Here is a 22,176-nt window from a genome sequence, read left to right on the forward strand (position 1 = left end):
AAAACACACATTTTCTCCTGGTTTCCCCAATGGACAGCAGATGAGCAGTAATAAGAACTAGAACTGGTTTGTGTTCTTGCCTGGCTCATGGCTTCATAACCCGACTGGACACTGATGTTGAAGCTCTCCTCGCTGTCCCCATCGTCTGACTTGGACAGGATGTTGTTGATGTGATGGAAAACATTGCTCTGATGAAGGAACTGGTGGTCAGACTGCTTGAACTTGAGACTCCAGCACCTAAAGCGACGAGACACAGCCAGCGAAGATTAATGTTTACCTGTCTGAAATCAGAAGACAATCTGGTAAGATATTTCCATGACAGTGGCATTCTGGAAGCAGAGATTTACCTCAGTGCCATCTGCTGTAGTGCACTGCCACTAGGAAGTGACATCATGAGGTCAGAGATTGTCTGAAGAAGGCGATGGAAAGTGTGGGGGAGTGGATGGGCTGCCTCCCCGGCAATGACTATGTCTGACAGAGGGTGTTCACAAACCCCAAGGTCTCTTTCCTATGTAACCGTGGAGATACTCATGATTAGAAAAAGTGACAAATAAAAAGATCACCTAACTGTAAGCCACTCTTGCCTGTTCTAAATTTTCTTTGTTCCCTTTATTCTCCTCATCTTCCTCGTCCTCTGGCTCACAGGGTGATGGAGTGAGAGATGCTACAAAATGCCACAGGATGTCGTGCAGAGACGTCGTCTGGATCACATTGCACAGCAGCCAGTTGAATGCCTGACAAAAACATAAAAAAAATTTTTTAAAAATTTATCACAACATCTGACATTGAAAAGTAAAATTTCACAGCCACAACATCCATACCTCCATAGCAAACACCCTGCAGGCAGACTTTCTCAAAGCATGCTTCATGGCCACCTCCAGGCCTTCCAGGTCATGGTGTTGGATAACAAAAGCCAGAACCGGCCACTGGAAATTCCTCTCCCCTTTACTGAGTGAGCCATGAGCTGAGATGAGGCGGGACAGCTCAGGAGACGGGTGGCGCAGCAGGGAGGAGCCCACTTCTAGGTGGGAAACGGAGCGGTTCATGAAGAAATAATGCCACCACTCACTCTAAGCAACACAAATCCCTTTCGCATTGATCTACCTGCGTCGCCGCTATGAACTCTTCGTCTGGGCACAGCTTTGACTCGGGCTGGAGAGGGCGAGTGTTGTTTGTCATACTCTGATGCTACAACGGAGTAAGACCTCTGAAAAACGGTGCGCTTTGCAGTGTCACTGTCTGTGATCGGACTGGTTTCAAGACTAAAAGGAAATGAAGACAAACAGAGTAAAACTTTGGGTTAGAATATCCCGAAAGACAACAATTTAAGCTTGTTCTGTTGAGGTATGTGATTGGCTGGTTAATGAAGCGGTAGACAGTATGGACGTCAAGAAATTTTTAACTAATTGAGCACCTCGCAAAACTAATTATGCCCACTGAACTTTTTCAATGTTATAACCACCAACTTCAGTGCAAATAAGTAGCAGTCCCCCCTAGTGTTTGGCAATTCTGCAATTGCAGAAATTCTCACAATTTTAAAGACTGATTGTGAGAAAATTGCAAATTTTCTGCAAAAATTTTTAAAAACATGGGGTTTTACATGGCTGCTAACGCACCACCTGCAGGTGGCAGTATTTCTGACTTTTATTACACTTTTACCTCAGCTTTACTTTTATAATCTGTGATTGATATGGAGTGAATATAAAGGCGTAAGTAGTTCACACTATTTTTTTACCTGGGGGGCATTGACTTCATATTACTCTCTGGTTCCTCAAACACATTGGGACAAGCGTCTGGTGTGACAGAAATGTAGGGGGCAGGAACGGACGTTGACCGCAGATACCTCATCTCATCCTGGAAAAGGTTGTCATCTTGATAAGCTCCGAAGTTCTCAGTGTGTTGCCTGAAACGAAAGACAAAAAACCAAAACCATTATTGTAACCCTCATTTTCTGTTTTCGCCAGAAGAATGGTGAAGTCGCCCAATTACTACCTGGCCAGTGTTTGTAGATAGAGGCAGCCCATTTTATTGGGGAGTTCCTCTGACACGCCCTCCTTCAGGCTGGGGAGCAGCTGCGAGTGAAGGGGGCGGGGAGGATGGTGGCAGAGCATGCTGGGCTCCGCTGCACTGCTGAGGGACAGCAGGAACAACGCGTTGGCTCGGATCACCTGGTGGGCTTCCATGGTGGGTAGAGCTCTAGGAGTCTTCACCTGCAGAGGCTTCTTCCTTGACTGTTTCACCTTTAAGATTATGTTGACCGTATTAGCTTAGATTTTTTATTTAAAAAAAAAAAAGTATCATAGAAGCAGAAAACAAAGAAGAAAGGAGATGGAGATGACAATTAGTTGACGTCTGCTACCTTTTCCCTGGCTGCCGTCTGTTTCTCTCTCAGGTATTTCTCTCGACAGCGATCACAAACCAGGTACCAGGTGCTGCCTCCTATGCCTCCATCTCCACAATTCCCAGCCCAGCCTCCACAGAAATGGCCGATACTGTTGTAGCCCTGACCCCCGGCATAACGACCGCAACCTGGATTAGAAATGTAAAAGTAGCTTGTTTGAAAACACATCAGGATGGGTTTACAGTTTGAAAAGAAAAGGACTTTGCTCTTCTCACCTGGATGAGCCTGTCTCATGTGGTAGGTGACAGGATAAGGGTGAGATTCCCCACACAGTTCGCAGATGGTGTCTTTCTCCGGTCCTCCCATGGCAAGTTGAGCCATCTCTCCAAACAGATTCCCTCTTGGACGTACCTCCGCCTTCTCCCTTTTCTTCTTCTCCTTCTTTGCCTTTTTGCTGTCCTTTTCGTGCTCCTTCTTCTTTAAGATGGCACTGGACCCTGGGCTGGGAAAGATCATGTTCTGGGTGGCTGCTTTGATGGTGGCCATTGAAATGTCCTCCCAGAACGCAACCAAGTGCTGCAAGGTTAACGGCAAAATCGACTTCGGCCTCAAACAGGGGTGAGAAGTCATCTCATAAGACGAGGCCTCCCCTTTCCCATCCTCGCACTTCTCTGGCAGCGGAGGCTCCTTCAGCATGGATAAGACTTTGTTTTTGTTGATGCTGCCCATTTTGGAGATGTCAGGGCCATGGGGCGCAATATTAAACATGTTAAGTGCAGAAGAAATCTCCAAGGAGTGACGGTTTTTCAACTTGCTCTCTTTCTCCTCGGGTCCCTGTCCGCCCAGGGAGTTACGAATGGGGGCTTGCTCTTTGGTCAAGTCGGGGTTAAACTTGAGGAAGGACGAACAGGCCATGGCGTCATGGACGATCCCCTCGTGCCAGAGGAACGCGGCGAAAACTGCACGAGCGCATTCAGCTACCGATGGAGACATTGCCTGTTTGACGGGCTCTGCGATTCTCGATGTGCTCTCAGCTTTGAACAGAGGCCCAGATTTGTCTTTCTTGGGACGCGTGTGTCGGCTGGACGTTTTGCGGCTGACTTTGGGCGAGGAGCGGCTCTCCAGCTCCTCTTTGACGGGAGCTTTGCCAATGCTGAAGTGGACTTTGCACGAGCCTTCCTCCGAATTGCGGAGCTCCACATTCTCGTCGTTGATATCCTCGTTAGAGAGGAGAGCGCTAGAGGTGCAGACCTCCACTACCTCACTGTGGAGATTCTCCTGAGTCACGTGTGGAGATGGAGCACGGTTTTCTGTATTACTGATCACTTCTTTATTGGGATCTTTAGGAGACAGTTTAGATTTAGGAGACGTAGATCTTCCCCTCAGCGGCTCTGTGAGGGGAATCTTCTTCTTCCTGAGCGTGTCCGGATCAAGAGTGTATGAGTCTGACTTGGATCTCTCCCTGGGAGGATCCAGTTTTGCTTTGGAAGAAGGGCTGACCTTGGGGGGTAGGTTTTTGTCATGGTGGCTTGAAGAGGAGTGCTGGGATAAGTTGCTCGAGGGACTGGATCGTCCCGGTGAGGATACGCCTTTTTGTTTGGGAGAAGAAGAGCGAGAGCCTGGATTTGGCGACTCGGCCCGACTACCCGAGGTTCTACCGTCCGCCTTTAGCGCCTGGAGAGTGTTGTGGTTGGGTGAGTGGGAGCGGCTGTGAGAGTCACTCCTCAGCTTGGCCGTGTCAGACCGCAGAATGAGAGCTTCACCTGCCGAGAGTCCGCCCTCGCTCGTTTTCACCCGGCCCTGTTCAGAGGAGCGGCTTCCTCGACTCTCTTGCTTGGGGGAGCGGTTTTCCTGACGCTGTTTACTGGTTTGGGACATGGGGCGCGCACAGGACATCAGATTCCCACGTTCACCTAAAAGCATTTATGATTCAAACACAAATGAATTAGAAAACATGCTATTATCATTGATGAGTCATAAAAAAAAACAGCAACACAAAAAAAACTGTAATGTTGTGTCAAAACAAACAATATAGAGAAATTAAGCCTTGAAGATGAAAGATGTTAAGACTCATGATTAATAAAGGTTGTTAAAAGAATTTTTAGAATGAAATTAGTCAGTGAGCAATGAAAGCATTAATGAAAGATGGTTTCCAACCCAATTTTGGGGAAAGCTCTATAAGAAACCAAACCAAAATGGTGTACCAGACAAGTTTGCAGACCTAATTCCTACAAAAAGCAAATCTCTGTCTCTTTATGCTCCAACTTTATGAACTATTTCATCAGAAAACTAAATGCTGTCCTATTAGCAATAGAGGATTGTAGGTATTACCAGATAAGTTAGCAACAACTGTCACTGGTGATTTTGTAAAAACATTTTGGACAAAATTTGATTTTTTTTTTTCACCAGTGAATAAATGTGCTCAAATTAAAGATAGTCTTGCTTTAAGTTTTTCAGTGTACGATCATGGTTATGAAATTAAACATGAATTTATTTAACAGCTTTTTATACGTCTTTGCCAGAGGGATCTGTCCATGTTTGTCACTTTTGCATTGAGCAAAACTTAGGCAATCAATATTGTCAAACAAAGCGTTTAGATTTTTTTTATACTCCTACTAATGCCCTGATCTCTACTGCCTAAATAGTACACCCAGATTCCAAAAATGGTTAATCATAACATAAATGTAACAAGCTCCTCAGAGGAGGTTTTTTCTGGAGTTCATACCCACCCTCTGTTGAGTCTGAAGGGAGCATGCAATCTGTGATTACCCACCCTTTTGCCTTAGAGCGAGAGATGAGAGAGCACTACCATGACCAGCCACCGACACACTGCTTTTGTGCACACGCTCACGAGAAGCAAGGCTGCGAGATGAACCATCTACTGTGGGAAACAGTGGAGCAGGTAAACAGGCCAGAGATGAAATGCAAGACAGAAAGAAAGAAAGGGAGGGAGGAAGAACAGACGGACAGAAAGGAAGAAAGAACGAAGAGGAAGCCAATGGAGTCATATCATGAAGCCAAAACAGAAAAACGACAACACACAAACTGATGGGAAGATATAGATGGAACATGAGGAAACAAGACACTTAGAAAAAGTCAGTGAAGTCACAGAGGCCTGTGGGTTTTGTGAAATTTTACACATTTGTTGCTTAGATGTGTAAAGTAATAAAAAGCATTGAGTGATGCAGAAAGTGAACGTAAATATTAAATATCAGTAATTAATTTAAATATTAGTAGCTTTTGATGGAAGGAATTAAACCACCTTCAATAGCCAAGAGCCTGACATGCACACATCTACAGAAACAAAGATGCACAAATGGCAAAATGTAAATAATGGGCCTGGGGAAAATGACCAGAAAAGTCTTAAATCTGCCATTTGGAGCTAAACTGTTTCCCCAGCAGCAACAACAATGCAAGTTACTCTGTATTTAATCTGCTCATCGCAGGCAATCGTTGTATCTATTCTTTAATGACCCTCACAGGACTCTGCAGACAGACAACACAGAACCAACAAGAAAGCGAACAGCAGCAATGCTACAAAATAAATCAACATGTGCAAAGAATATTACTTCAGCGGATCTTCTAAGTTGACTGTCTTTCATATTGTCACACTTTTTCATTTAAATGATCAAGCTGGCATACAAAAATCTACAAAGGCCACTGCTCTAAATACTTAGATAAAAGTCTTGGGCTGGCTGAGGTGGGAAATGAAACAGGACACTTATGTGGCAATTAACACCATGAAGGAAACGAAGACGATAAACAACTGAGCAAGCACAGCAAACAGAAATCAAAGCAACTCAGCCTCTTATGTGAGCACATAGCAAAAATATTCATTTTACCAAGATATTAAGTCTAAGTATTTCAGCTTGAAATCTTGTTTTCTTATGAGTATGTTGTTTTTTCCTAATTACAAACCATTTATTTTTACTAAAAACAAGATTTCAGCAGCAAACATTAGACACGTAAGCTTGTTAAAGATATTTCTGCGTTAAAGAGCAGTAGCGTTATGTGTCACTTATCACCCCTCTTCACCACATAGAATACTTAACATGGAGGAATAAGTCAGGAAAACAAAACATTGCAAGGTTAAAAAAGATCAACACCTGTGTGAGCAAGTGCTGTCAGAAAGCAGGACAGACTTACTCAGAAGCTGTGGTTGTGGCTGAGACACTTGGGAGGGGGACTGTCCAAACACAAATGGGCTGTGAACAAGGGAGGAGGAGGAGGAGGAGGAAGAGGAAGAGGAAGAGGAAGGAGGTTGGGCAGCTTGATCAAATACGGAGGAAGAGGAGGGAGCTGCTGAGAGGAAGGGCCCAGACTGAATGGAATTCAGTATGGCACTTAACCGGTCACCTGCAAATATGAACACAGAGGAAGTGGAGAAACTGCAGCTTATACTCTGGTTTTGAGGAAGTCAGGGGGGGGGGGGATTCAGGGTTGTTTTACTCATTTTGTGCCAAATCATTCAGTTACCACCCACAGAACATCAGATTTACAAAATAGGAGGAGCCGAAATGGACATACAGCTTCCTAGAAGTCCTTTTGTTAGATGTGCAACTAAAGGCCCTTTTATTAAAAAGTTAAAGTATAAAAGACCATCTAAAAAAAAAAAAAGAAGTCCAAACCACATTATATTTAACTGCTCAAACTGTATCAGGAACAAACAGCCCAGGGTGTGTAATTTAAAATACCAATCCTTCCATGACACAAAAATTTCCAACATCTCTTCTCATAAGTTTACATTTTAGGTCAGTTAAATTTATGTTAACCATACTCACTCACAACAAAAGCCATCTACTATAGCCAATCAGATAAAGTAAATAAATTCACCATTCAGTACAGTTCAGTCTATTTTATTTTAATTCATTTCAATCCCAATTAAATCTTTAGATATTACAAGGTGGTAATTGATCAAATCAGATGATGGAGTTCAGTAATGGTTGACCCTATGATAGAACCTGCTTTGAAAAGGGAGGTCAGGGCTCCTTTCTGAAGCCAAGCTCCACAAAATGCTCACTAGGGGAAAACTGGAGCGTTGGCTCCTGATGCTTGGCTGAGCTTACCCCAAAAATGCTACAAGAAGGCTACCTCTGACACTGCTCACAGCTCACCCTGCACGCGACTTCAAGGTCAGGTCAGGCGAAGTTTGAGCAGAGGTGATATAATGTGACTTTTAGGACTTTAAATGTTACATCACTCACAGGAAGAGAGTAGAAACTGTGCGTGGTGGTGAGCACCTTCAAACACAGCCTCGACTCTGGGACCTAGCCTGCAGAAAAGGGGTGGACTCTCATCTTCTCTTGAATTTCCAAGCAAGACAGTATTCGGTGAGTGCAGGGATGCTCACAATATTGGTGTTGACCCCTCCACAGGGTAGACTCTTTGGAGGGGAAAGTCTGTCTCTTGTCTGTGCTTAGACACGGAAAGGTAGCTCAGATTACGCCGCCTCATGATGACAATGGCCTTACCTAAAGGGATATGAATGGGATGAACAGCTTCCCAAATCTGAATCTGAACATTAAGTTATTGAATTTTGCTATAAAAAGGATCGCTATAACAAACACCATGTTTGAGCACAAGGTCGTCTATGTATCTTACTTATCATCCAGTGGCAAGCAGAATCTGATGAATGGGGAGGCTGCCAGACTTATAACGTCTAGAAGAAAGCCTCGTCTTCTCAGATTTTCAGTCAAGTTTCTTTCATGTTTCATGTTTAATCAAGGGATGAGGTTGATTGTCATGGAAGTTCAGCTGTCCATTTCCCATGCTTGTGTGGATCTGGATCATTTTTGGGGGGGTCCAGCAAGAGTATGCAATGCCAGGGACGCTTGCAAGGGTCATCCAGTCTTTGTATATTCACAGTAAGAGCTGTGATCACATTCTTAGCACAAAGTCAGTCTCGTTTCCAGTGCAAGTTGGACTCTACCTGAGCTGTCCCATACTCAGTGACACTGTTTATGGTGTTTAAAGACACATTCTCAAGAAGGAACCATGGAAATGAAGGTGTCGACCTTCGAAACCCTCAAGGTCTTAACTTTGCTCTTTATAGATTATGCAGTTGAGTCGATATCTGTAAGTCAAGAACTTCAGCATTTACTGGGGTGGTTCGCAGTAGAGTGTCACTTGGCTTGAATGAGAGTCAGCTTCTCCAAGTCTAAGGTATCCTCAACCTCCCTCCAAGTCAGCGCAGAGTCTGCTTCAAGCAGGAGAATTCAGACACCATCTCATCTGAAGTAATATGGGCAGTTTGATGTGGTGAAGAAACCCAATAAACCAAAAGCAAAGTTCTCATATTACTAGTATAACTACATTCTGGTTTTCCTGTATGGTCAAAAAGGGATGGATGAACAGAGGACTGAAAAGGAGGTGCCTCTCTCTTTAAAGGGCATTGGCCATAGGGATAGACCCCAAACTAAATGGCGGAACTATAAATCCCTTTTGGCCTGGGAACACAGTGGAATTTCACTGTACAGAGTTGCTGGAAAGAGGGATTACTGGGTTTCTCTGCTACTTGTTATCCCATCTTGGATAAGTGAAAGACAATGGATGTAAGGATGGAAAGATAGTTGAACATTTTTTTGTCAAGAAACCCAATAGATTGCTCTGTATATTTATTTCATTCTCTAAATAAGAAGAAAATAAGTTTCACCTATGAACTGCAACATTTGGCAGTCAAACATTGTGTTGTCGCTGTACTCGATTATACATACATTGTTTTGTGGATGGCCTTCAATCTGATTCTAAACTACTAAACAGTTGACACCTACGACTGATTTTCAAAACCATAATTCTCTGCAGAGCACAGACTCTCAAGAGGAAAACCTCTTAAGCCAAGTAGGGTAGAGAAAATTACTGTATGAAAACTGGCATGACAAAGGTCCAATATTCAAGCAAAAAAAGGGGACAAATACACTTTACTGAGGCTCCAGCTGCACTGTCCCGGAAGTGATGCTCGTTGTACTTCACAATGAGTTGAAGATAACTGATCAAATAAAGGACCGCATATTGTAAAGGAGACTTAACTAAAACAACATAGAGAAAAGGGTGAGAGGGGTGGTCAGAGCTGGCTTCTGCATCCAACTACAAAGCCCACAAAAGTTCAAATGACACTGACTGGCCCATGCATGCAGACAAATGCCCAACACTGCAGAGATGTGAGGCATGACACAGCAGCATTAGACAAATTAAAAAGCATGCAGAAACCTCAAAAAAGAACACAGAAATAAAAACAGATGACACCTTGGGATTCAAAGAGAGCCACATATGTAGAGGAGAGCTCACTATGTTTGTTTAAAAAAAAAAAATTCAATATTTTTAATCAAATACAGCAGTGATATTTTTTGATATACAACAGCCTTTCCTGATAAAAATGGCCCTGAAAAACTACAAACCGAGAACAAGATCATAAATGATTTAAACATTCCACAAGGGAGAGAGTTAAAGAATCGGTATATTGTAAATCCATTGATGATGCTTTCAAGTATTTTCAAAAGCAAGAGAGAAGCATGACAATGCGCTATGATAAATGTATAAAAATGTATATTTATATTAAGGAACATTACGTTCAGATAAAGTCAACTCATCAACTGTTTTTGTTAACAAAAGGTATCTTTAGTAAACTCACCTTTGTTGTTGGAGATGCCATAATCAAAGCCCTGTGCTCCATTTGAAGTGGTTGCTCTGTTGAAAGCTTGCACAGAGAACGGACTGGGAGGGGGGGTTTGATTCCCATGCTCGATCAAAGATTGTTCTGAAAAATCCAAGTTAGATCACCTAGTCTTAACATTCATTCTTGAGATATTTAATTAGATGGAGAATCCTCCAAGGTAACCAGATTACTCTGGAAATATTGCATAGAAACACACTGAGGTAAATTTATCTCGTCATGTTGTTGGCACACAATCTCAAAGAGCAATCAAATTTAATTTGTAATAAACACTGGATCTCAAAGACATTTTAAATGTCCAAAATAAATGAAAATAAAACAACAAATAAAATGGATACCGAGAGTTCTGCAAACAAAACTGTCCTTGAAAAAGAGGCTAGTTGAGAACCAGATTGAAAGCTTTTATCATCCAGTCTTTGGTAAAAAGAGAGACAAGAAAAACAAAAAACTCATGCAAATGGAAGTTATGAAGCTCATTTTAATTTATCATTCAATTAACTGATTTATTGTGACAGGTTTATGCACAATGTGGATGGCAGCAAAACAGGATACACAGTAAACTAAAAACAGTGTTTACTGTTTTAGTTTACAGTAAACTAAAAAATATAGGAATTAAAAAAATGCAAAATTCAGATGCCTTTATTGTGAGGAACTGTCGTGGATTCAAACAAATGTGGCACAAGTGATTTTGTTAAAAATAAAATCTTAACATATCCCCCTCCACTGCATAAATGTACTGAAATTAACAGTTGAGTACATGGTTCATGGGTAGTTTCTTATCTACTCATGAAGAAGGTAGGCAAGCATAAACCGTTTTTGGTAAATTATGTGTTTGTAAAGTAGTATTTCCTTTTGTTTGTATGAGGTTGTGAATTTACCAAAATAAAGTGAAAGTGAAAGTATTTTAAATTATTTAATTTATATTTTATACATATATTTATTTATTAGTGGCACCAATAGATTTCCGCAATGTTTCAAATTGCCACCAACCGCTATAAGGTCAAGTGAAACTCACCATCGTCATGACGGAGGTACTGGTTGCCACCACGGTCTTTGGCCAACGACCATGCCTCGCCTTCATCACTCTCACAGAACTCCACTACACTGTTCTTATCCAGCTGCACCCAGGTTCCCTCTGAGTTCACAACCTGATGCACAAACAATACGTTTTATTCACACTCTCACACGTCATTCCAAGCCAGGTTGATCCATTTCACTGCTCACCCACTCGACAATCAGTTTGTCATGGCACATACAGAAACCAAGAACAAATCTCTGCTACAGAAGGATCAACAACATGCAAGCAGTTAGGTCATCTCAGAGGCACAGTGTTCATAAGCAGAAGATTGCATGAAATTGATTTCATCAGAAGACACTGCTGGACAAAACTGTGGTTAAATGAATTTTAAAAAAACCCAACTTACTCTAAGTTAGAGGTGTTTTATTGAAAGGTAAATGCATGAAGTTGTGTTTTCTCAAAGCCCTGGAATATTATTGTTGTGGAAAAACATACACAGATGGAAGTATTAGTAAATGCAGGCAGCATCTCCCACATCCACACAGGGCATTCAAGAGCAGTCTCAGAAATCTACTGAACAGCATGACACGCCACAACAGCCAAGGACAAAAAAGAAAGGAGGCTCCACATGGACAGATCAAGGGAAACCCGAGGAGTTTAAATCAAACTTACAGAGCAGTAAAAAGAGCAAGAAAAGTGAAGTCAAGATACAGAAAGACTCCTCAGTTTTTTTGTTTGTTTTTTGTTTTACCAACAGCTCTCAAGGCAGCTGAACTTGACACCCTAAGATCACCATAAATTTACACATATGCTGGAATTAGTCAGGTGTTAAGTACTGCAGCCACAGAAGTTTATAAGACCTCAGAAAGCGCAAAGGCATAGAACAAACCCCATGCCCGGAAGCTACAGAGAACAGCTTTGAAAGTAAAGTAATAATGTAAGGAGATTTACACAGACTAAATTATTGAGCTGCAGCCACAAAAACACATTGTATTATTTGGGGGTGAGTGCGTACCTCGCCTATGGCCTTGACCTTGTTGCCAAGTACTAACATTCCAATAGGGATACCCCTAAGGTTTGGACAGCTTCTGATGTTGTGACCAGAGGGGCCGGTCTTCACTACCTTATAAAGCCCCGGGCCGCCGCCCTGCCCTGCCCTGTTCTGCACCCGAATGGGAGCCTCGTGGGAAGGGCAGCTGCTCACCTCCTTTACGTTCTCCTCCGACTGGCCCCTGGCCTCCTGCAAGAGGTAAAAGCACAAATTTAAACACAGCAACAAAAAGGTCTGAAAAGCTTTAAAAAAAAAAAAAAATATATATATATATATATATATATATATATATATATATATATATATATAAAAGGCTGAAATAAATGCTGGACTATTACGTATTCAATCTCTCTCCCCCCGCCCCACACTTTTTGTGTTAATGTTACAACCACAAACTTCAATCTAGTTTGTCGGAATTCTATCCTGAAAGACCCTCACAAAGTATATTACCATAATAAAATGGAATGGGCATGAGCTATGCGTACACAAGCATGATTGACAACCAATCATGCTAAGACCTTCCTCCAGTCTCTGATAGGTTGTTCCTGACTAAGAGCGATGCATTTCTGCAGATGGCAGTAGGGCCACAATGAGAAGGTACGACCACAGATTATCTGTCACATATCGTACTGTCGGGACATAGTGACACTTTTAATATGTAAAAAAAACATATTTTAATAAAAGTTACATACTGCAGGTTAGAACCTCAGCATTTACATTTGCTACAATGGTCCAGTCAATATCCAGGACTAAATCAGCTTAAAAAAAATCTTCAGCGGAACCTGCTCTCTATTCAATCAGAGTTTTACCTGTTTTGCAATGAAGAATGAGCAAAAATCTCAGTCTCTGTATGTGAAAAGCAGCAAGAGACTGCCCAAAAGACCTGGACTGGTGTATAATTTTTCATTCCCCCTAACAATTAGTACTGATCTATAATATTAAAGAATGCATTCAATTTAATGGTTGTAACAGAACAAAAGGCGAGTAAATTTCAATACCTTTGCAGCACAAATATACAATCCATTATCCCAGTTTGGCTTAAAAGCCTTAAAACAAATACGGTAAGTCATCAAAAACAAGCTAAAGATAGAGGTTTTTGGTTCAGCTAATTCTAAAAGAGCATACGCCTCATTCTTTGTGTTCGGGATCACAGTCTTCTCAGCACACACACACAAAAAAAATCAAGACTATTCAACACTGAAATAATTCTGACAAACAAACAATATGCCTACTAAAAAGCAAAAGGCATTTTTTTTATACAGCCTGAAGGGAGTCATGCTCAAACATGAGTACTGTGTTTTCATATCACAAAATCTCATGCAACAGACTGGACATCAATACATGAGACCCATGCAACTAACAAACCCTTTAAATCAATTACGCAAAATTTCCAAACACCAACAATGAAGTCGAATACAGGGAAATATGAGGTTGAAATGTCATAACCTCAGTGTCCTGATAACCATGCAAGTATACTTTTGACATCTGACTCACAAGGGTTTCAAGGCGACACGTGGAATAACACACAGACCGTTAAGCTGTTTATCCCCGATTCAAACAACTCACCTGCGGTGGGAATATAGATAAGGGAGTCCATGACAAAAAGGCGATATCCCTGACTCCTTGGCTTGCGTTAAAAACATTCTGAGCAAATCGTGAGAGAGTCAAAAAAACAGTAGACGACTCAGGAGGAAGAAAAAGCAGAAACAGGGCGGGGCGGGGCAGGTGAATGTATTTTTTTGGAAGAAAAAAAAAAAAAAGTTCAGCCCTGGGCATTCTGGTTTTACTGCTTTAAGAGGTTAATTTGAAGAAAAGAAGAATATCGGTTAGATTTGGGCGGATGTCAAATAGGTGGCATTGTGTGCATCACCAATAAAACGCCCCAAAATGATTATATACTTAATGCAATGTCAGAAGTTCCCTCCAAACACTTTGGGAAATTTCTTCCCCCAAAAAATACAATACAATATAGATAAATAGGAGACTTCCAAAAAAATTCCCCACTTGGACGATGTAGTGTGCCATGCTGTTCAGACAGAGACCTATCATTAAAGACTCCTAGCAACTAAAGCATCCCAATGCAGAGGAGGAGTTGTAATGCAGTAAAGTTAAAATGTTGCACATGTTCTTTTTAGGGACCGCTGATTAGTTTATAGCAAAAAAGAAGAACAGTTGTAATATTGATCCTGTTTTCAAGAAAAAAATGCTATCTAAGTAATAAGCAAATTCCAAGAAAAATTAAAAGAGCATACCCTTAAGAAAGACAGTTTGCAAGTCAGATACACTAACTAAAACACCCTTCATTACAGAATTAACCTGCACCACATTTTATTGTTTATCTTTCTCCTTGTGATTCAATCGCTGCATTGGGATTTTCACTAATGGACAAAACAAAGTGGATACTACAAATCAAGTGTTCATTTAAGGTGTTCAGCTAAACACGGAATGAGACATGAGTTAATACATGCACACCGATTAGCAGATTTTCCTTTGCAGTGTTAGTGAAAGTTTCATACTCCGGTTTTTCTCAGTTATACGGTTCCCTGAGCAAGTATTCATCCCTCTTGAATTCTTTTCATATTTTTGTCACATTGCAGCCACAGAAGTCAATATATTTTATTGGGATTTTACATGAGGAAGCAACACAGAGTTGCAAGTAACTGGGAAGTGATTGTAAGGTGCTGTTCAAACTCGTTTTACTAATGAGAATGTAAAACAATTTTCATTGCTTTTTGGATTTACCAAAATGCATGTGGCATGCACTTGTATTCAGCTCACTTAACTATATCGCAACAAACTGTCTTCATTAATCCAGCTTCATCGTGAACCCTTCTTTTTTTTTTTTTTACAATATTAGACATACATTAAAACATTTAGAATTCAATTTCTTTCTTATATAAGAAAATAAACATGTTATTGCCTAAAATGCAATAATATAGCATTCCACTTGTAGCAAAGGATGCAGCTGCAGCTAAAATTACTTCTAACATCAACATGTTAGAGACCATCATCTCGGCCTGCTAGCCATTGTCTCTACATACTAGCTGTCACTCTGCCTGCTAGACACCATCTCAGCTTGCTACATTGTCAAAATTTTCCTGAACTCCAAAAAGAAGTAAGAGAGGACATGACTTGTGGTCAGATAAGTATAACGAGACTCTCTCTGATATTGTTCTTAGGTGTTTACACCTTTGGAAATGTGCCAAAGTCTTCTGAGGACTTGTATAACAACTTCATTCAAGAATGACTCCAGGTCCATCACCCTCGATCAGACAATTTGGAACCCCTCAGATTTTATTATTCACTGGCACTACTTTAATCAAATGCCAACACATAACATAGTTCATTTAATGTGCTTGTCTGTCTTAAGGAGCTGTTTTGTGTTCAATGAATCTTCTCTAATACACCTTGCCCAGGCCAGAAAAATTGGCTTGGTATCAAATGTAAATGGTCAATGGAAAAAAAACTCATTCTACTTTTACTTTTAATATCAGGTAATGTCCAACCGAGCTCAGGTCCAATTTTCAACAACATTGGCACATTATTACTGCCACTTTAAAGTTTTTTAATGATCCTATCCAGGCTCTTGATTACAAAAAACATTGTGATGTTTTATTCATTGATCTATCAAAGGCATTTGACACAGTGAATCACACGCTTTTAATTGAAATTCTACACAAGTTTGGGCTCTCGCATCAAGCCAGCCAATTGGGTAGCTGATTACTTGTCAAACAGAACCCAGAGAGTTCAATTGGCTGGCTACACTTCTTCGATCCTTACTATTTTAAATGGTGTACCACAGGGCTCAATTCTTGGTCCACTTTTATTTTCTATCTACATAAATAACTTGTGTGAAAATTTGTCTAATGCTTTTTATCATTTTTATGCATATAATTTAGTAATTTACTGCTATTTTTCATCGCTATTACAGGCATTGCAGTATTTGCAGTCTGCTGTCAATGTAGTTCAAACACTCTTACAAACTCTGAAGTTGGTTTTGAATGTGGATAAGACAAAAGCAATGGTTTTTTCACACTCTAGAAAACTACCAGAAATCCCTCTATTGCTTACAACTGCTGTAGGGGCACAAATTGAGTTTGTCAGAAATTATAAATATCTTATTTTTATTCTAGATAAAGAGCTTTCTTTTAAAAATCACATAGCAAATTTATTACGAACATTGAAAATGAAGATTGGGTTTTACTATCAAAAATGGATATTGTTTCTCTCTAAAAGCTAGAAGTAAATTGGTAGCATCAACATTCCTGCCACTTCTGGATTATGGAGATGTTTTATAAATGAATGCTTTGACCATATGCCTTCAATCATTGAATACTATGCATCATTGTGCTTTAAGGTTTGTAACTGGTAGCAGACGTTTTATACATCATTGTTAGTTGTATGCAAAAGCTGAATGGCCTCCTTTAAGCGTACGGAGAAATAATCACCTGATGATCCTGATTTATAAATCTCTAATCGGCTTGGCTCCTGCATACTTAAGCTCTCTCTTGCATAGATCTGTTATTTCCCATTCTTTACACTAAAATAACATTTTTCTTTTGCAAGTTCCATGTGTTCGAACTGAAAAGGGGAAGCAAGCATTCAGGGTTATGGCTCCTTCAGCCTGGAATCAGCTCCAGTCTGAACTCAAGATGTCAGAACTGATTTCATTGGATTTATTTCGAGCAGTTCTTAAAAATATTCTAGCAAACAATGTCACTGCTTTTAAATTGTTTTAGACTTGTGCCTATGTATTAATTAGTTTTATTTTGTAACCAGGTTGCTTTGTATTGCAGAGTTCTGCCCAGAACCAGATCTCAATGGGGTTTACCTGGTTAAATAAAGGAAATAATAAATAATATTAACATGTGAAAAGCTCAGCTTTTCTGTTAGACTTTGGATAAATGTAACGTCGCTTCAAACTTGTGATTATTTTTTGGATTTACCGATTCATAATTTGATACCAAAAGATGCTAAATAGAGTAAAATTATATATATACACATATATATATATATATACACATATATATATATATATATATATATATATATATATATATATACACACACATATACATATATATACATATATATACACATATACATATATATATATATATATATATATATATATATACACACACACATATACATATATATACATATATATACACATATACATATATATATATATATATATATATATTATATATATATATTTTTTTTTTACATAATATGAAGCTAAATCTGTGTCGCTTGAGTTCTGGGTAGGGCATATTTACAGACAGAGGGGATTTTTTTAAAAATCTTTATTATAAAATGTATACATGTTTTTGTGCAGTCTTGCTTTACTTATTGCTCAAAATATGTTGTTCTTTCAGCTACTGTCCTTTTTTTGAGTCTGCATACTCCACTTAATTAAACGAACCCTAAACCCTATCAAACCCTTGCCCTAAATTTGCTCAGTGTAATTTCAAAAATTGATTCTTCATGATTAATCAGATTAATTATTTCAGCCATCGTTAAAATCTCCCAATTAAAGTCCAAACACAACGGAGAATCTGAGACAAGTTGGGAAAATTGATGTTCCCAGATATTCTCCATCTAATCTGAGACTGAGGAGAGGAGAACAGGCAAAGATTTAGATTTGCAAAGCTGGAAGAGACATGACAGATTTTACCCAAACGGGTGGCAACTGTAGCTGAAGTGAAATCTGTTTCTACACAATATAGACTGGTGGAGGCTGAGTGCAAAAAAAAAATAAAAAAAAATAAATAAATAAATAAAATTTTCTGACTTTTATTTGTACAAAGTGGTGAAAATGAAGTATAATTTTTATTCAACTGAACTTTTATTTGTCTATCACTTAAAGTCCCTTGAGATACATGGAAGTTTGTGGTTGTAACGTGACACAGCGTTCAAGAGGTATGAATAATGTTACAGGACACTGCATCATGCACGAAAAACACCCCGAGAGCTGCCCTTTTAACTGACCGCTTACCATGCTACCAGGACATAAAAGTGAACCATTGCTATACAACATAGACGAGCTCCTTCCCAAATCAACAGTACATGAGCCTGTCATCGTCAGACTGGGTGAAAGCTACTCAATCAGGCCGCCTTCTACTTACGTCAGCTGGGACCAGTAGGTTCCTGCCCAGGTGCTGATTAAAAGAGAGGCACCAGGCTTCTGTGTAACCATTCATGTTGGGAACATACTTCTTTACTGTTTCATCATTGAGCCTGAGCCATATTCCATCATCATTGTGGATCTAAGGGGGAAAACAAGCAACAGAGCAGAGCACAGCCATGCCGGCTTGTTACTAAAGGAGAGAGAAGGGGAATCACCCAGATCACAAACATCTGACATCTCTGAGGCTGCAGGAAAGTTGTTGTTTTTTGTTTTTTTTTGCTGTTATGATGAGAAGCAAATGAGGGAAATCAGCAGAAATAGACTCTAGATTATGTAGAGAGCTAACAAATTTACTTAAAGTATTAGAAAAAGCACCAGAATCTTTCATGTGGTCTCAGAGTGTCTTGCAAGATGAAATGAAGCAACTTAAAAGAAGAACATCAAAGTCATAAAAAGCAGTAATTATTACAGAGAAATGATTTTGTTAAACATACCAAAATTACATACAAAGTCTTTAAACTTGACATTGTTTGTCTCATTTTCTAATCTGACTTTCTTAATTTAAAGAAGCAAAGCTTGGATCAGAGTAGTCCAGCTTCTACGTCTATGATCTTTTTTTGGTTTTCATCGAGTTACCTCGTCAATAAAAGTGATGGTGCCATTGACGTGCACTATGCCTATCTGTTCACTCTGCACGGAGGGGTGACTACGGACACGCAGGCCTGCGCTGTCCTTGGACACAAATTTGCGGACCTGATAGAGTCAGAAGGGAGATGGAGATCGAGATCAGCGGAAGCAAAGAATAGAAAGAAACTAACAAGAGGTGCATAAGAAGGAAAGAAATGTCAAGGGAGGCACTGATGGTGGGAGTTCACATGCAATTTGTCCCCATACAGAGCCTGCTTTGCATTATATGCATCATCACAGCAGAAGATGACAGAATATTAGGAGGTGGATTTTCAGTAGGACAAGTCGGTGCTTCTTTAAACTCGCTTTTATGAAACACAAGTTCCAAAGCTTGTTTATTGTTTTTTTTTTTTGTTTGTTTTTTAACAAAACCGAACAACACACATTGTTGCTTGTTTCCCCATAATGACTTTCAAAAAAGTTAAATCCGTTTCACAAAATGATGATGAAATCAAACTGGATCTTACTAGTTGATGGCACATTCTTTAAGATCTTTCCAGCCTGTAAGCTTAAATTCCTCAGCATCAACAAACAAACTAACTCACTTTACGGCCTTGATTATGAATTTTCTCTGGACAACATGCTACAAATCATTTGGGGTTTCTTTTTTAAGATTCAAATCAAACTTGTCTCTTCTTTTTCCCTCACCTACTGGATATAAATGGGGATTTTTGTTTACTCTGGGATTCAAAATGGGCTAGACAAGAGCTGCTATACATTAAAATGCCCTTTTTGAGTTAAGCAAAACGGTCTCAAATCAAAAGGTACTTAATATAGAAAATATAAGTTACAACTTAAATCCTGAATATGTCAATACATTTATTAAAACACTGTTGGGCTCAAAACAGAGTAATCCAATCTAAGTATGAACTCTTCAGACATGTTTTTGCATGTTTTCCCTGTGCATCATAGGCACTCCAGCTTCCTCCGAAAACAAGACTGTAACTTAATTGATGACTCTAAATTGCCCGTAGGTAATTGCGTTAAGGGTTATCATCAGCAATCTTTGTGTTTCCCAGTAACGGACAAGCAACCAATCCAGGGTGTACCCCCACCTATCGTCCAGTGACCGCTGGGATAAGCAGGTGTAAGACAATGGATTGAAAAACAAATAATTCTTGTTTTAGATGCTTTAAAACATTTTACTTGTGTGTGTGTGGGCGTGTGTGGGTGTGTGTGTGTTTATGCTCAAGAGAAAGAAAAATAAAACTCACCTTGCTTGGCTGAGGCTCAGCCTTTTGCTTCACCATCTGAGTCCCAGGTGGTATCATCCCTTTTGGAGGATCCTTGACTTCTACCTCCAACCCAGCATCTTAAATAAAAAAGGATTCAGAACTCAGGCACACACACACACTGCACACTGCACGGATTAAGCGTTCATATTCTGTGAACGCTTAATCCGAGCGTTCACAGAATATGCTCAAAGTTACACCAACTGCTGGCAGTGACGGGGGTGAATACCTATTTCAATGCCATCGATGGTGACATGGATTGTGTAGAGGCCGACAGCTCCGGGGGTCCAGTTAGCGCTGTAGGTCCCGTCGGTGTTGGCACGGATGAGCATGTTCTCACTGGGTCTGTTGAGGGAGGAATCAGTGAGAGCGCTGCAACTCCGTGGAAAGTGTGGTCTGCATGATGCTGCTTACCTCTTTGGGGTGGGAGAAGCAAAACGCAGCTCCTCAAAAGAGTAGTTTTCATACACCTAAATGTAGAAAATGAGTTTGAAGGTAACAACCAAATTGTACTTTCTGTAGCTTTTGTATTAAGTGTTATTTCCTCAAGTAGTTAAGATGATAATTTTACTCCAACATCTGTCTAAATCTCGTAATTGGCCAGATTTAGACATGCTAAATCAATTCAGAAAAAAAACATACATACATATTACTACTCTGTAATTGGCCAGTTGAAAACTAAACAAAAGCCATTCTTTTTTTTAGATCCCTGGACACATCACTCAGAAAACAACAGGATGAGATAACAATATTTTTCTGTGATATGAAAGTCTTTAATGAGCGAAGGAAATTCAGATAGCATAAGCCAAAGGTTTGAGAAGATTCTAGAAAGGACGTTTTTAATTGAGATTGCCAAAATTAACAGTAAGTCATGGAAACAACTGGATTTAAATGTTGGCAGTTTTTGAAACAAAGAACATGTCGTAATTACACAATTTTTTTCTTTAAAAGTCTTTCCTATCTTGAAAAGATTTAGTAAAAAATGTGGGATTGGCACACTTCTTTATTTTGAGGTGTGCAGATAGAAGGAAAGTCGTCAACTAAGTGCAGTTTTGTACAAGGGACGAACCGATTGCAGTTTTCTGACTAATCACTGATCTTTAGAAAGCCTTACCTGCTGATTAAAAAAGCAGGAGACACACTATTCATAAAAAAACATTCATATGGAACCCTCACTTAACTGATAAGCAATCCGATCCCTTCTTCAAGAATCCACAACCCTTTTTTACGAAATGGAAATGAAAATATAAATGGAGAGTAAGTGAGTCATGCTGACCTTCATCATAGTAATGGCAATGTATCGAGCTTCTTTCACTATGACCGGCTCATAGGTGGCTTCCAGCTTAGGCGTTGGCAGACCTCCAAAGGTGAGGTCAGGGCCGGAGGACGAAGGAGAGGAGCTTCCAGGAAGCCTCTGCAGCTTCTTCATATTGTCTGTTTGAACCGACTTCTTCTGGGAAACTGGAACAGCCTTAACCTCCACCTACAGATAAAGAAGATAAAAGCTGAGTCTAATTGGGCAAAATAACAATACTACACATTTATAAGGCACTAATATCTAAATTTTCCCAAAAGGAGGACATTTTAAAAAATGCATATCCTTACCTTCATGTTGGGAACATGAACCACGTCCCCATACTGATCTTTAGTCTGTACGACCACAGTGGCTGGCCATCCACAGCGGATATCATCTTTGTTCAGGATCAGAGAGGTCTTTTGAGGATCTGCATAAGAGTCAGGCTGCAGCCATCTGGAGAGAGCAAACCGTTCAAAGAACATAAGTCAAGTTTATCTGCGCAGCACATTTCAGCAACAAGGCAGTTCACAGTGACTTACATCATAAAAACATCAATTATGACAAGCTAAAAATGGCATTAGAGGGTTCTTGTTTCATATATTTGATCCGTTTGCTGTTCTCCTACGATCTATTTATTCTCACTCTAGTGTGTTTTTGATTTCAGCTAAACAGTGCAATGGCGATAAAATGACTTGGGTTGGGCGTGCTGTGGTGGCGTAGGGGATAGCGCGACCCACATTTGGAGGCC

The 22,176-nt window shown here is 40.0% G+C and overlaps 1 protein-coding gene across 15 annotated transcripts in view; it reads right to left on the reverse strand.

Annotated features, from left to right (window-relative positions):
* The window catches only part of mycbp2 (MYC binding protein 2), a 72,878-nt gene that overhangs the window by 10,670 nt on the left and 40,032 nt on the right, over positions 1-22,176 (reverse strand). For 4 of the 15 annotated variants that reach the window (XM_044132717.1, XM_044132713.1, XM_044132715.1 and 1 more), the window contains 21 exons: positions 21,737-21,881; positions 21,408-21,614; positions 20,546-20,601; positions 20,361-20,476; positions 20,114-20,211; positions 18,849-18,965; positions 18,211-18,351; positions 13,646-13,723; positions 12,044-12,268; positions 11,026-11,158; positions 9,969-10,094; positions 6,488-6,697; positions 2,617-4,254; positions 2,360-2,529; positions 1,993-2,240; positions 1,736-1,903; positions 1,105-1,262; positions 822-1,021; positions 585-734; positions 348-508; positions 81-237 (listed from right to left, as the gene is read on the reverse strand). In XM_044132717.1, the coding sequence (XP_043988652.1) occupies positions 81-237; positions 348-508; positions 585-734; positions 822-1,021; positions 1,105-1,262; positions 1,736-1,903; positions 1,993-2,240; positions 2,360-2,529; positions 2,617-4,254; positions 6,488-6,697; positions 9,969-10,094; positions 11,026-11,158; positions 12,044-12,268; positions 13,646-13,723; positions 18,211-18,351; positions 18,849-18,965; positions 20,114-20,211; positions 20,361-20,476; positions 20,546-20,601; positions 21,408-21,614; positions 21,737-21,881 (4,702 nt within the window). The remainder of the gene's footprint in view (positions 1-80; positions 238-347; positions 509-584; positions 735-821; positions 1,022-1,104; positions 1,263-1,735; positions 1,904-1,992; positions 2,241-2,359; positions 2,530-2,616; positions 4,255-6,487; positions 6,698-9,968; positions 10,095-11,025; positions 11,159-12,043; positions 12,269-13,645; positions 13,724-18,210; positions 18,352-18,848; positions 18,966-20,113; positions 20,212-20,360; positions 20,477-20,545; positions 20,602-21,407; positions 21,615-21,736; positions 21,882-22,176) is intronic. The other 11 variants (XM_044132718.1, XM_044132716.1, XM_044132712.1 and 8 more) reach the window with 11 other exon arrangements.

This window comes from Gambusia affinis, linkage group LG11 (assembly GCF_019740435.1).
Source record: "Gambusia affinis linkage group LG11, SWU_Gaff_1.0, whole genome shotgun sequence".
In the NCBI taxonomy this organism is placed as follows: domain Eukaryota; kingdom Metazoa; phylum Chordata; class Actinopteri; order Cyprinodontiformes; family Poeciliidae; genus Gambusia; species Gambusia affinis.